The following is a 13,056-nucleotide window of genomic DNA, read 5'->3' on the forward strand; positions in this document are numbered from 1 at the left end:
TCATCTCGGGTTATTTGTGTAGGAAGTAATAAAACGAAATACTGTTTTCTATGCTTATCCTTTTCTTAACGCGATCAGCATCGAACAACAAAAAGTCAACATTGTAAAAGAATCACATTATAATTGGCTCTATAAGCTGGGAATACACTACGCTATATAACACACCACGTGACATAAAGGTTTCTATGAAGTCATGTAAACATATACATTTTATCACACTTTACGATGATCGTCATACCTGGTAGCGATTTTACGTATTCGTCAACAAGGGAATATTAATTTTCCTCTTTATCAAGGTTAAGTTATCCAAAAATCTCTTCCTTTCCGCGTTAGACAGATTTCTGGTTTATAAAAAGATTTAACATAAAAAATCGCTCCTTTTCGAAGAATTTTTTTCAGTTTAGACAGGTGTTATTGTATATTTCTACGAAATTGAACTATGAGACAATATTATATCATCGGCATAGAGGATCACAAAATAATATTGTGATAGATCATTAATATAATTATATAGTAAGGGCCAAGAAACCAACCTTGGAGTATACTCCGATTAACCATAAAAGAGTTAGATGCCACATTATTAACTTTAACAGTATATATGCGATGTTATAAGTTTTAAACCAATCCAACGTAAACCTGTAATACCATAACTTTTGAGTTTACAATGCCTGATGATTTACAGCACCAAAAAATTTTTTCAAATCTTAAGTAACTAAAACATTACATATTTTTATCTCTTACAAATCAATTTTTACCAATCGTTAAGAACTGTATACAATATTTATATGATTAATTACTATTTAATTTTATTGATAATTAAATAGCACAATTCGTTTGCATTTCTTGAAGATTGAAAAGAAAATTTTTCTTTTGCCAGTAGCAAATATACTTGCCACAACAGTGAATTAGCTAGGGAATTTCTTAAGTTCTTATATTATTACCAGAAAGATAGAATAATCATAGAATGAAGAGATGATAATCATATATAGACAATAAATATATCATATAATGGTTAAACATAACTTTCCAAAAAGTTCTTTAACCATTATTTTTTCATTCCATGGTTATTCTATTATTCCAGTAATAAAAATAAGTATTATAATTATATTTAGTGTTACTGTTTTTGTAATATATATATTCATTTATATTCTATTTTCTTTGAAAATTTTAGTAGTAGCAGTAGTAGTATCAAGAAAATAGCAACATTACTTCAAAGTTGGACTCGTTTAACAGCTTTCGTAATGGCAGAAGTAAAAATAGCTGTTAAAAGTTTAATGTTTTCAGTAGTTTCTAATCTGATTTTAGTCATATAGAGCATCAAATCACCATTTCTCGGATAATTTAAATATATAAATTGATTTAATACATAAAATTTTAATCTGCATATCATTTGAGTTTTTAAAATAAATTTTATATAGACAAATAATTTGTTTGTATAATAAAAATTTGTTCAAAATTAAATTTAAAATCTTAAATGATATATATTTTAATATTTAATAAAATTGTATATGAATTTAATCTTTAATTATGTTTATTATTTTATGGTTTTGAATATTAATATTAATTGAGTATGAAACTAAATTAGAGAATGCTGAAGAAGGAAAGAAATTGTGCAATAGACGTAAACTAAATAAATAATTAAATATATATTTTATTCAGTATCTTAAATAACAGCATATAACATTTTATCTACTATATTATAAGAAAAAAATTACATGAAAAGATCTATGAATATTTTCTTTTCTGATTCGTAAAATATATTTATTACATACTAAAAATACTGATTAGTTTTAGCTAGCTAAGTTATATTTTAAAGCATTTATAATTTTCTTCTATTAAATTTACTATGTACAAAACTTGATTTTATATTTATTACGAGAGTTGAATTTCTAAATTTCTTAAGTTCTCTTGAAGTTTTTTATGGAATAAGTTCTATTTAATACCATAAATAAATTAAATCGGGTATTATAATGATTTTATATAAATATTTCAACTTATTGAACGATTGTTTAATAACAAAAGAAGGAAACTACTATATTGGATATTGATTTAGGTTCAAAGATATTTAGCTTTAGATCAATGTAGAGTATGAAAACTAATACTGAAGCTGCAAGTTTAAATAATAAAAAAATTCATAAAGTTAAAGCTTTATGAATTTCCATAAAGTTTCAGATACACTTTAGTAACTCTTTTTACATTTAAGAATTAATTAATTATCAGAAATCATTCATTTACATAAATTTTGCACTGATTACATTTCCTTCTTTGTTCTTATTTCCTCAAAATAATTGATATTTTATACTAAATATGATGTAATGCGATGATTTTCCTATTAGATTACTACTAAAATATTAGATTAATATTGATTAATATGCAATGAAATGATTAGTTTTGAGGAAAACAAATTAGTATTCAATAAGAAGAAATGTAAATTTATAACTTTGATATGATATAAATCATATTAACAAATTTTAAAATAAAACAAACGTACTAAAAAAATTAATCAATATAATGTATAAGTATTTTCTATTAAAGAATAAATTTAATAAAATTGTAATATTTTTCAGTATTTTACAGAAATTTACAAATTTAATTTCAAACTGAAATTTATTAGCTTTGATAATGAAACTTTGAAGTATAGAGTAAGTAGGGGTAAATTGGATCACGCTAATTTCTTAGCGTTACATGTGAAAAATTTTTTATTTGTGTGTTTAGTGCTATTTTTATATTTTATTTTTGTTTTTTCCCTACTTGCCACTGCTCTAATGAAGTTCCTCGAAATTAAGAAAAGAAAGTAACTGGAGAAACCAGCTTAATTTCGTTGGAAAAACATTTTTGGGTCTGTGTCCACGAGCGACGACAACACGCGAACACTTCGTAAGTTATATCACGAACCCACGACTAACTAACTACCAGTATTTTAGTAGGTTTATTCGCTCGGCCACTGATGGAAACAAATAACTGCTTGTCAAAATACAGTAGGTTAAGAAATTTATCAACTAAAATTTTCTTGATATATGAGTTGAAATATTTTCTGAAATGGAATAAAAATGTCGAACTTTTTAGGATTTTAGTAATTATGTACTAGAGGTTATTCGTTGTCTGTCTGGAAGTACGATTTCCTTCGAAAGTATATTTCCTACAATAAGTAGAATTTGCTCAAAAGAAAAATTCAGATCAAATAATGAAACTATGAAAACTGTTAATTATAAGAGAAAATTACATGAAATGTAATAGCTTTTACTCCTTTGTCTATTTGCTATTTGCCTAAAATGTTCTTGCTATGACGGTGATGATATGCGGCTCATCTAGGTACGTCGACAGTAATTTGTGTGTGTGTGTGTGTGTGTGTTAAGGATTATTGTACTGTACAAGGCACTTCCAACATAAAACCCGTAGTTTAGCAGTAGCCAGACAGATTCCGAAGGGGGTGAAATCGTAAAAGATACGATAAAAATAATAAAACAGAAACAAAACCTATTAAAAGGCAATATGACGAATATTTTAAAATTATACAATTAATGACAATTTGGAAAGGAAAATAAGTGAATTTTAGCTACCAATTCCCATCAAGGAGAATCGCTGTTAACCAATACTACAGACCCACTTAACAGTGTCAAACGAGGAATTGACTGTAGATTCATAGAAATTGTAACCAGATGTATGTATGAACAGTTGCAATGTATTCATGTGACCTTTATCTATTAAGTTAATTATTGCAGGTTTGTTATTTCCCTTTATAATTTTTTTATATATTAAGATAAATGTTAGGTATCTGTAAATATTTATATAATTGTGGCTGAGGAGGGTCTAGTGAAGAATCCCACAAATAAAAGTCTTATTTTCTTAATGTGATTAAATTACTTGGTTACATCACAGTTTGATAAACTTCGTGTATTTCTACCAATTGGTTATTTGAGATAATTATTTAATTTAATTTTAACTTAAAGAGAGCTAATCAGTTCTTCAGGTAAAGAACTCCAGTCCATAGCTGATTGTAGTTGTTTTCTTTTTTTAAATTGCTGTCTTTCTAGAGCATCTTAGACTTTAACGAAGATCTACATGGTCAGTTCATCTTTCGAACATCCTAACTCTGAAGAAAATCGTTTTTCAGAGTGAGGATGTTTGAAAAAATTATTATTTTTAAAAAGAAATTGGGCCTCGCTGTATCCCAGAAAACTGTAGAGGAGTTTTATCCCTAAAATTATATCATGACGTCAAAATAACTCCTGCAAATATGTGAAACAATGTAAGTCTTAGGCAATGTAAAGGTAACGCTTCCTGATATTACAACAATAATTACAGTTCTCTTGTTTACTCTAAGCGAATACAGTTTTAGAATCATTCAGTATATCGGGTCTGGAATCATCTGCAAATAGAATCCTGGCCGAAGAATAATAGCAACTACACAATTTCAAACGAAGTGTTCTGTAAGAAGTCAAGAATTCAGATCTTCTTATATAGACTACTAGACTACTTGTTCCACGTTTTTATGAAAGTTACTCTCATTAAGTCTTTCAAACATAATTTGTCTTGAAAAAATTGTCTCAGAGCCGAATAGAATTCTAGAAATTGTCTTTTCCAGATCTTATAAACATATAACTTGCCTTGCAAAATTGTTTTCGTAATTTTGATTTATTTTTGAATGGTTCTAGAGTGACTCGCTTAAATCTTCTATTTGTTGAATTAATTAAATTTCCATTCGACCTTATCTATTTTATAAAAGTCTTAAATAAGTTTACAAGCTATTTAGATAAGAAACAAGTCTCTTTTTTCCTTTATCCCGTTTATATGAAGCGTTACTATGTAGAATTAATAAAGAGTAAGACTTAATTTACATATCAGAAAACTGATTTGAATATTTAAACTGCATAAATACACTTATCTTAATTAAAAGTTTGTAATATTTACTTCTTATAAAAGTTATTTTGAGAACGTAAATATTAAGAATAAAAATTTTAATAAACTATTCAACTATTCACGTAGACATTTACAATCGAATTTACATCGGTCCGAGATCGAAAATACGTCCAACGCTGCTAATCGATTATCCAGTCAACATCGATTTATAATTGGGATATAACGCTAGCCCAGCAATTGAATAGAAAATTGGTCCGATTTTAGATAACAACAATGGGCACTGCGATCAATGCCAACGTTAAGCTAACAATTTCAGTCAATATACGAGTAAGATCCCACGAACAAGGAGATCTACTCACCACGTTGTCAATGAACAGTAGTGAAAGATCGGTAACGAAAATTGGTAGTGTCGACAGTGATGTTAATAACGGTTTTCAGGTACGGATCCTCGATCGAATTTAAAAAAACGGAACTCTAAAATAAGTAATAATAGTACTTTAATAGTTAACTTTGTATTGTGTCGACCATCAGTCAACAATTGAATTACAACTGATCAATTTGACTTCTTGGTTCGATTCAATATTGGACCAACTTTAGCCGTTGTTGGTTGACTAAAATTGTCCATCCGACGATGAACATATTGTACACAACCGACGTGGGGCATATACTATGGAAAGCATTAAAACATTGTTGCGTAAACACTTCTTAATGTTTTCCATTTTACTTTTCCGGCTGTAACATATAACAGAGGGAAAGTATGACGATCGGTAAAAAATGAACCACCCAAGATTTTTACATTTCTGGAATCGGGACCTTGAAATGTCGAGAAATGCAAAACGATTCGGGTTTTTTTCTGTATGTATGGAGGTTAGTGTGTATGTGTTTAGGGGAGCAAGAGTTTGCTCATCCAGTTTGAAGCTTTTTGTGCTTTTTGTTGAAATTTCTGAAATTTGGCAGGATTATGTTAAGTCATATTGAACATTAAAAGAATACGAAAAATTCAAATCATTATAAGAAGTCGATCTTAATGTGTTCATTAGATACGTACAGCTATTCGGGCAAACTAAACGATTCATAACTTATTTATTTTTCTTACTACTACTATCAACTAACATTAGTAAAATAAAAGTACTGTATTAAAAAGTTTTTGAATATTTTAAAACTTCCCACTACTTCGCACTTTCCAACTACATTAAAGAAGTAGTCTTTATTGTTTCTTATTTCAATTTTATTCTAAAATACTTCCATTGTTTTATAGACTGCGCTGTGAAAGAGTATACACGTATCAGCCTGAGCTAGAAGGGTCTATGTCAGATGAAAGTGATGGAAGGAGACACATGGCTACCCCTTCGGGAGTTTATACACGAATCTGATCTCTTTTAGCTGCTTTGTTTTTTCATTTTCAAAAAGTCTTTAGGTCATACGATCCTTATCAAAAATTATTTTAATGTTTTATTTTTTAAAATAAATTTTATTTCTTTTAATTTCAACATTATTCAGACGTTAATCACACGTCTTCTTTCACATCTTTCATCTAACAGAAAATCTTTCAGTTTAGGCTGACTGGTGGCTCATGCTATATATACTGTACATAATTTCATAATGCTGTAATATCAATAATAATAATTTATAATTTATCGGAATCAAAGCCTTGCGCATAGAGATTATGGGGTTTAACTCCTCTCATTTGGAAAGTATCAAAAAATTAAATATGTATTTTATTAGTTGAATGATATCTATTTGATTGTGTAAGGACGACACTTATTGTCTACGTGATATCTCCTGTATCATCAACAAATACATAAATAAAGTGTACATTCAGTCTTTCCTTCGGCTACTGTATTGCGTTACTCTATATAACTTATTGTAAACGTTAATATATTACGTTATAAAAAAATAATATGTCTTTTTACAATCTTACCTTTTTTAGAAATCCTGCTAACAAAGATTTAACCTAAATATAAACTGATCTTCTAAAATATTAATTCCATTATATAAATTATTTATTTTTACAACTAATTTACTGTAATTTTGAAATTAATTATTCGTTTTATTAAATTGTCCAGAGAAAATGTTTAATTAATATCTAAAACCTTATGTAAGTATTTAATAACATTTGTAAAATTAGTATATTTGTTTATGTAATTAATACTGTATTTAAAAGTTTTTAAAAGTATTTATTTAAAATTATAAATTGAATAAAATTAACATGATAATTTCTTTTAATGCAGCCATAAACTTTTGTGGCTTCCTTGAAAGAAACTTATGTAACTTTTATTAATCAATACAAAATGGAAACATTTAAAACTATTTTAATTAAAAAAGGAAATTTTTAATTAGAATAGTCACAAATTTTAATTTTTTGAATATTATATAATAGCATTTTAAATTGATCAATTAAAAATAAATGCATACCGTATTTATTTCACAGGGTGTCCCACTTAAAATCGGCCTGACTGAGATGATGAAACATTAATAATGCAAATTTTATAGGGGATATTTGAAAGGGAAATTTATAAGGCCAATCCCAGAACTATACGCAAACTAAAAGAATTCGCAGAAGTATTAAAGCTATCGTCAGCAGTATTGTACATCAAGACAGTATAAACGTGATTACGCGTATACAAAGGTGCAGAGATGCACAAAGATACCACACTCAGCATCTGTAAGTTTCTGTACATTTAAATAATGTTAAAATAAACTTTTTAACTAATGTCCTTTGTCTAAATTGATTTGTATTGTTTCCAGTGAAAGGGGCCGATTTTACATAAGACACCCTGTAATAGACAGCGTTATAGTATAAGCAGTGTATACCATTTTACATCTCGCGACTAGGCTGTTTATTAGTGGACTCTATACCTAATTTATTCTAACAAAACTGTCAAGTTTTTCCCGCGATTATTATTTCACAGCATTACAATTATCATTTACGAATATGGAATTGGGTCCTAACCCCTCAAATTCGAGTGATTCTGCTCTTTCCATCTTCGTGATTTTAAATATATTTCGTTAGAAGTGACGACAATGAATGGAATGTACAGGTTTTCATTAGACTGCAATTTAAAAAAAATTGTAGACCTATGAATTCCCACTGTCGTCGTCTGTCTGTCCTTCCTTAATCTTGAGAATGATGTTATTAGATGAAATTCGAAACCAAATATGGAAAGCAGGGGCAGGAGGCCCCAAGTAACTATATATGAACAGCTGTTTCAAACCAAAAATCGCGTGATTTCAATTCAAAAATTTTTCCCAGAACAGAATTACATTGATGATCGATGAATTCGACCCCGTTGTTATCAAGGAAAGTATGATGTACAAGGAAATACACTACTAATATGAAGTGGAGAGCGTATAAATTAAAAATATGATTAAAAATTGCAGCCCGACGTCACAACAATTTTTTCTCGTTTTAATATAAACCTTATCTTTCTTGAATAGAAAAGCCTTTTAACTTTTTCATGTTGCAGCTGCGGTTTTTATTACACAGCGCTTACTACAGGATGTCCGAAAAAATGTACTCACTCTTTATCTCTTTATCAGTCCAATCTAATATATAATCGAGACGGATTGATAACAATAATAATAATAAGAGCAGAGCCCAAACGGTTAGGAGTTGAAAGTTGAAATTTGGTACACAGATAGGGTACATCATGAAAACGAACACTAAGAAGGGATTTTTCGAAATTCCCCCCGGGGGAGAAAGACAGGATTAAGGCTTAACACTTCCATCAACAATGGAAGTGTTAAGTAACAATGGGTCAACAATGGAAGTGTTACGTAACAATGGAATTGTTAAGAGAAAGCGACGTGCAAGACGCGAATGCAGTTTTTTCGTTTTTGCGGGAAATCGAACATATTTTTAGACACATCTAAAAATTCTCTAATCAGTCCGAAAACAGGGGGACCCAATTCTTGCATTCTGTGAAAACGGGTAAGGTTGACTATAACGTAATAATGTTAATCTTTCCTATCGTTACTTTTGCCCGAGCAACGCCGGGCCTACCTGCTAGTACTTATATGTTTTTAACACTGCAAATCCAGCGACAATCGATAAGTTAAAAGAAGAAATTAGAAGGCAATGTCTCAGTAATTTCAAATAAAATGTTCGGCAATGTTGTCGAATCCATTGGTCTGCGTTATCAGCAGTTTGGAAAATGATGGAAACCAGTTTGAACCTAAATGCCATTAAAATGTTTTAATTTAACTTATTAGAATTGTATCTATATCAATAAACACCCAAATCAAAACTTAATACATTAGTAATAATCAAAGAGTGAGCATATATTTTTGGGACACCCTGTATTAAAGAGTGCTGTTTTTTCGAATAAATACGTTATTTTTTGTATATAAAATCACTTTAATCCGTGTCGGTTGATTTTCCCACTGCAACACCAAGCTAGTATTCAAGACTTTTAGAATACTAGCTCGGTGTTGCGGTAATCAACCGACACGGATTGAAGTGATTTTACATACATCTGTATTACACAGCATCCATAATATATACGTTATTTTAATTTAATTTTTTAAAAACATTTTGAGTTATTGTTATTACAACTTAGGATACATCCTCCATAATTATAATTGAAGATATTAATGGATATATTTAATATGATATATGTACTGTACTAAAATTCTTTATGTAAATTTTTTATTGCAATAATAAAAGTAGCATGCCATATATTATTTTATTATTTTGAATTACTTTATTAAATATAATTATTACAGTATATATTTTAAAATATTATTTTTTCAGATATTCTGCAATAGTTCATCCTTTGCATCATCGCATATTGCAAAGCAAATCCAGAACTAAAAATATTTTATTAATTGTTTGGTGTATACCTTGCGTGGTTGCGAGTCCATTCCTTTATCCATCGGAGGCAGGTTCAAATGAGTTGAGCAGTTCTTACGGAACTATCACAAGACTGACTTGTTTCATTACACTCGAACCGAAATTTCGTCAAGGTTATTATACATTCCTGTTTATATTTATCTACCTTCTTCCTTTAATATTCATCGGAGGAACGTGTTACCTAATTGCCAGATGCCTTCTTAAAGAGATTGCTTTTCATCGACAAGGTAGTCTTCGTCGTCAAGAAGCGTATCGAAGAAAGGTATAAAACTCAAGATTTTCCAATAAAAACTATAATAAAATAATCTAATTTTAATATTTTTATAGGTGGCCAAAATGGTAATTATCGTGGTGATCGCTTTCACCATATCTTGGACTCCTTATTTTCTAGTTTCAATTATTACTCAATATCAACCTGAAAATTTTTTCGAACGTGAAAATTTCTTTTTTACTATGCTTTGCATTAATTTATTTGCATTCATAAATTCGTGTGTTAACCCATTCATTTATGCTGTAATGAGTACGCGATTCAGAAGTGGTTTTAGAAGAATTTTAATATCTACATGTTGTAATGTTTCTGTGGAAGCTTTTTCTTGTAACAGTACAAAAAATAAAAAGTTGGGATGTAATCATCATATTATCATCAGTTGCGATAATGCCAATGCGACTTCATCTGATAGTACGTCACGTAGCGATAGTGTTCAGCAAACTGCATTACCAGCTGAAACAACTCGAAAATTCAAATTTTTCTTTCATATAAATTCTAGAAATAAAAACAATAAAAATACGAAAGTGCCAATGAAAGAACTAAATAATATTAAAATTTTTGATTTTCCATCAAAATACATTCCAAAATCTGATTTTCATGACATATCTGATGGATTAATTCTTCGAAGTAGATCATTAGAATACGGATTACCGTTTCCAAAATCAGTTATGAATATGGAAAATAAAACTAAAAAAACCTCTTCAGTGCCAGATTTTATATTTAACTTATAAGACACACCTGCTGATTTTATAAAAATGTTACGCACCAAAGTTGTTAAAGTGGAATGAAACTTTATTAGTGAGAACGTTATGACGGCAGTAATAAGTGATTACAAGTTTATAGCAAAAGGATAATTTTCTGTGGAATATGCAGCGATTCAGTTCGGTATGACGTACACAGCATCGTATGCTATCCTGCAACAGATTTGCCACAGATGTTTCAACTGTCTCGTCTCTCCAGATCCTTCACATGAGCAAAGTTGGCCTTCCATAAATGCTCGATAGGCGACAAATCTGGAGACCAAACAGGTCAAGGAAATGTGACAACGTGAGTGAGACATTCCTAGGAAACACTAGCTGTGTGCGGCTAAGTATCATCTTGCTAGAAAATGACAGCTAGCAGCCATGACATGAAAAACAATACAAGAGAGCGCAATTTTCCGAAAGTACTACTGTGCCACCAATGTCCTCGCACCATTAACTAGGAATGACCGAGTGTCATACGAAACGGCTTTCAGCCCAGCATGTTAGGTCCTTCACACACTAATATAGTGATTATCCGTTTCCAAACAGAACCAGAATTCCTTGTTAAAGACAATATGCTATCAGTCTATTTTTCTTTGTTACGGAATCACTACAAACTAAACTGAATATGATGGAGTTCTAATGACAGGGAATTTGGGTCACAGTGCATGCAAATTTGCCCGCGATAATCGTCTACCAATGGAATACGAAAAGACAGGATTTTGTAGAGAGGCTTGCAGCTATCTCTCAATAATGGCACGGTCAGTTTTTTTGGTGATCTGTTTGGAGCGTACAGAGCCTGTCTGCCGTGTATGTTTTCTGAAATATCCACTGTTCCAACACATTTCTTACAGTTAAGTCAGAACTACCATGATGGCGGACACTTTGACAAAACTGCCATCCTGCTTCCTTAGTCCGATGATGAGGCCTTTATAAAACTCGGACAGCTATGCGAAATGTCTTTTGACTGAGTGTTATAGGTATGCCTACGTTTCAAAGACCTCCAAATAGTAATTACACTTAAAATTCTGACACACAGTGAGTGCGTGGGGCTTTTTTGGATACTGATGTAACGATTTTAAGACAATCTGATGGCTTTATCTAGCGTGCAATTGGACCACAACTGTAACAATTTACAAACCTGTCTGAGATATAGCTGAGATATGCCGAGTTTTTTTGTAATCGAACAATTGTATCTGGGTGCGTAACATTTTTGTTAATGAGCGTATATTATGTTTACACAGTGAAACATGCTTTCATTATTTCAAAGAGAAGACTCTTTGAATATTAATGTAAATAAAAATTGTGGTGCATATTTTCAAAGTTGTTTAACTATATATTTATATATTGAATAATATTTGTTTGATGTCTTCTGAGAAATGAATCGCTAATATACAGTAGTATCAATTAAAGTAAATATACCACCACCATTTTTCTTAAGAAAAGACGAAATCGGCTCTACCCGAGCCAAATGAAATTTTTCTATCTGAGTTTTTATTTATGTATTTTATTTATTAGAAAATTTAAAATATTTAACGTAATGTTCAAAATCAAATTACAATTATGCATACATATATATGGTATTTTGATTATTTCGAATTATACGAGATATTCCTAAATATTTCTGTACAATATGCCAAATGTCATGTAAGCGATGTAATTTATTAAACAAACTGAATACGGTTGCGTATACAGAAGATACACTAATTTCGCTAATTAATAATTAATAATAATAATATAAATAAACTCAAGGTAAGCAGCACGTATTTCTGAGAACAAACACACAAAAAATAATTTCAAAACTATTAAAAGAGAATTGACAAATATCAAAATAAGTTTTAGCTTTCGCTTCCTCTATCCATCATTGGGTGAGTTCATTTAATTTCTCTTTGTAAAATTACTGTCAATTTTACATAATGAATTAATGGTTTATTTTTTGTAGTTTTACAATAAAATATTATATCTTTTAAATATAGTTATTAAATTACTGTAAAATTGCACAATGAAAGAAAAATTCAAGTTTAAATTTTTAATAAAATATACTTTTTTATAATTTGACCGGAAGTCACTCATTTTTTTTAAATTAAAAGATTATTAAAAAATAATTAAAAAATATTTAAAGTATTTAAAATATTAACAATTGACCACTAATTAAAGAAATTAAACGATTATTATGAATTCTATTTCTCTCAAGTTATGTGAAAATAATACTTTTATGAGGATAATTATTATTTATCTTCATTGTACAACAAATAAGATAATTCTCGTACAGATAAAAATTTTATTTTATGCTAATTATTAAACACTTTTTCCCTTAACTTTAATTTATTTGT

At 29.5% G+C, this 13,056-nt stretch overlaps 1 protein-coding gene across 1 annotated transcript in view; it reads left to right on the plus strand.

The window, feature by feature from the left end:
- The window catches only part of LOC111613579 (QRFP-like peptide receptor), a 53,274-nt gene extending 40,689 nt beyond the window's left edge, over positions 1-12,585 (plus strand). Inside the window, exons 2-3 of the mRNA XM_023354931.1 lie at positions 9,614-9,974; positions 10,040-12,585. Coding sequence (XP_023210699.1) covers positions 9,614-9,974; positions 10,040-10,711 — 1,033 coding nt within the window. The 3' untranslated portion in view covers positions 10,712-12,585. The remainder of the gene's footprint in view (positions 1-9,613; positions 9,975-10,039) is intronic.
- Positions 12,586-13,056: the final 471 nt, after the last annotated feature.

This window comes from Centruroides sculpturatus, unplaced genomic scaffold (genome assembly GCF_000671375.1).
Source record: "Centruroides sculpturatus isolate CEXI.00-Female unplaced genomic scaffold, Cexi_2.0 scaffold1246, whole genome shotgun sequence".
NCBI lineage: Eukaryota > Metazoa > Arthropoda > Arachnida > Scorpiones > Buthidae > Centruroides > Centruroides sculpturatus.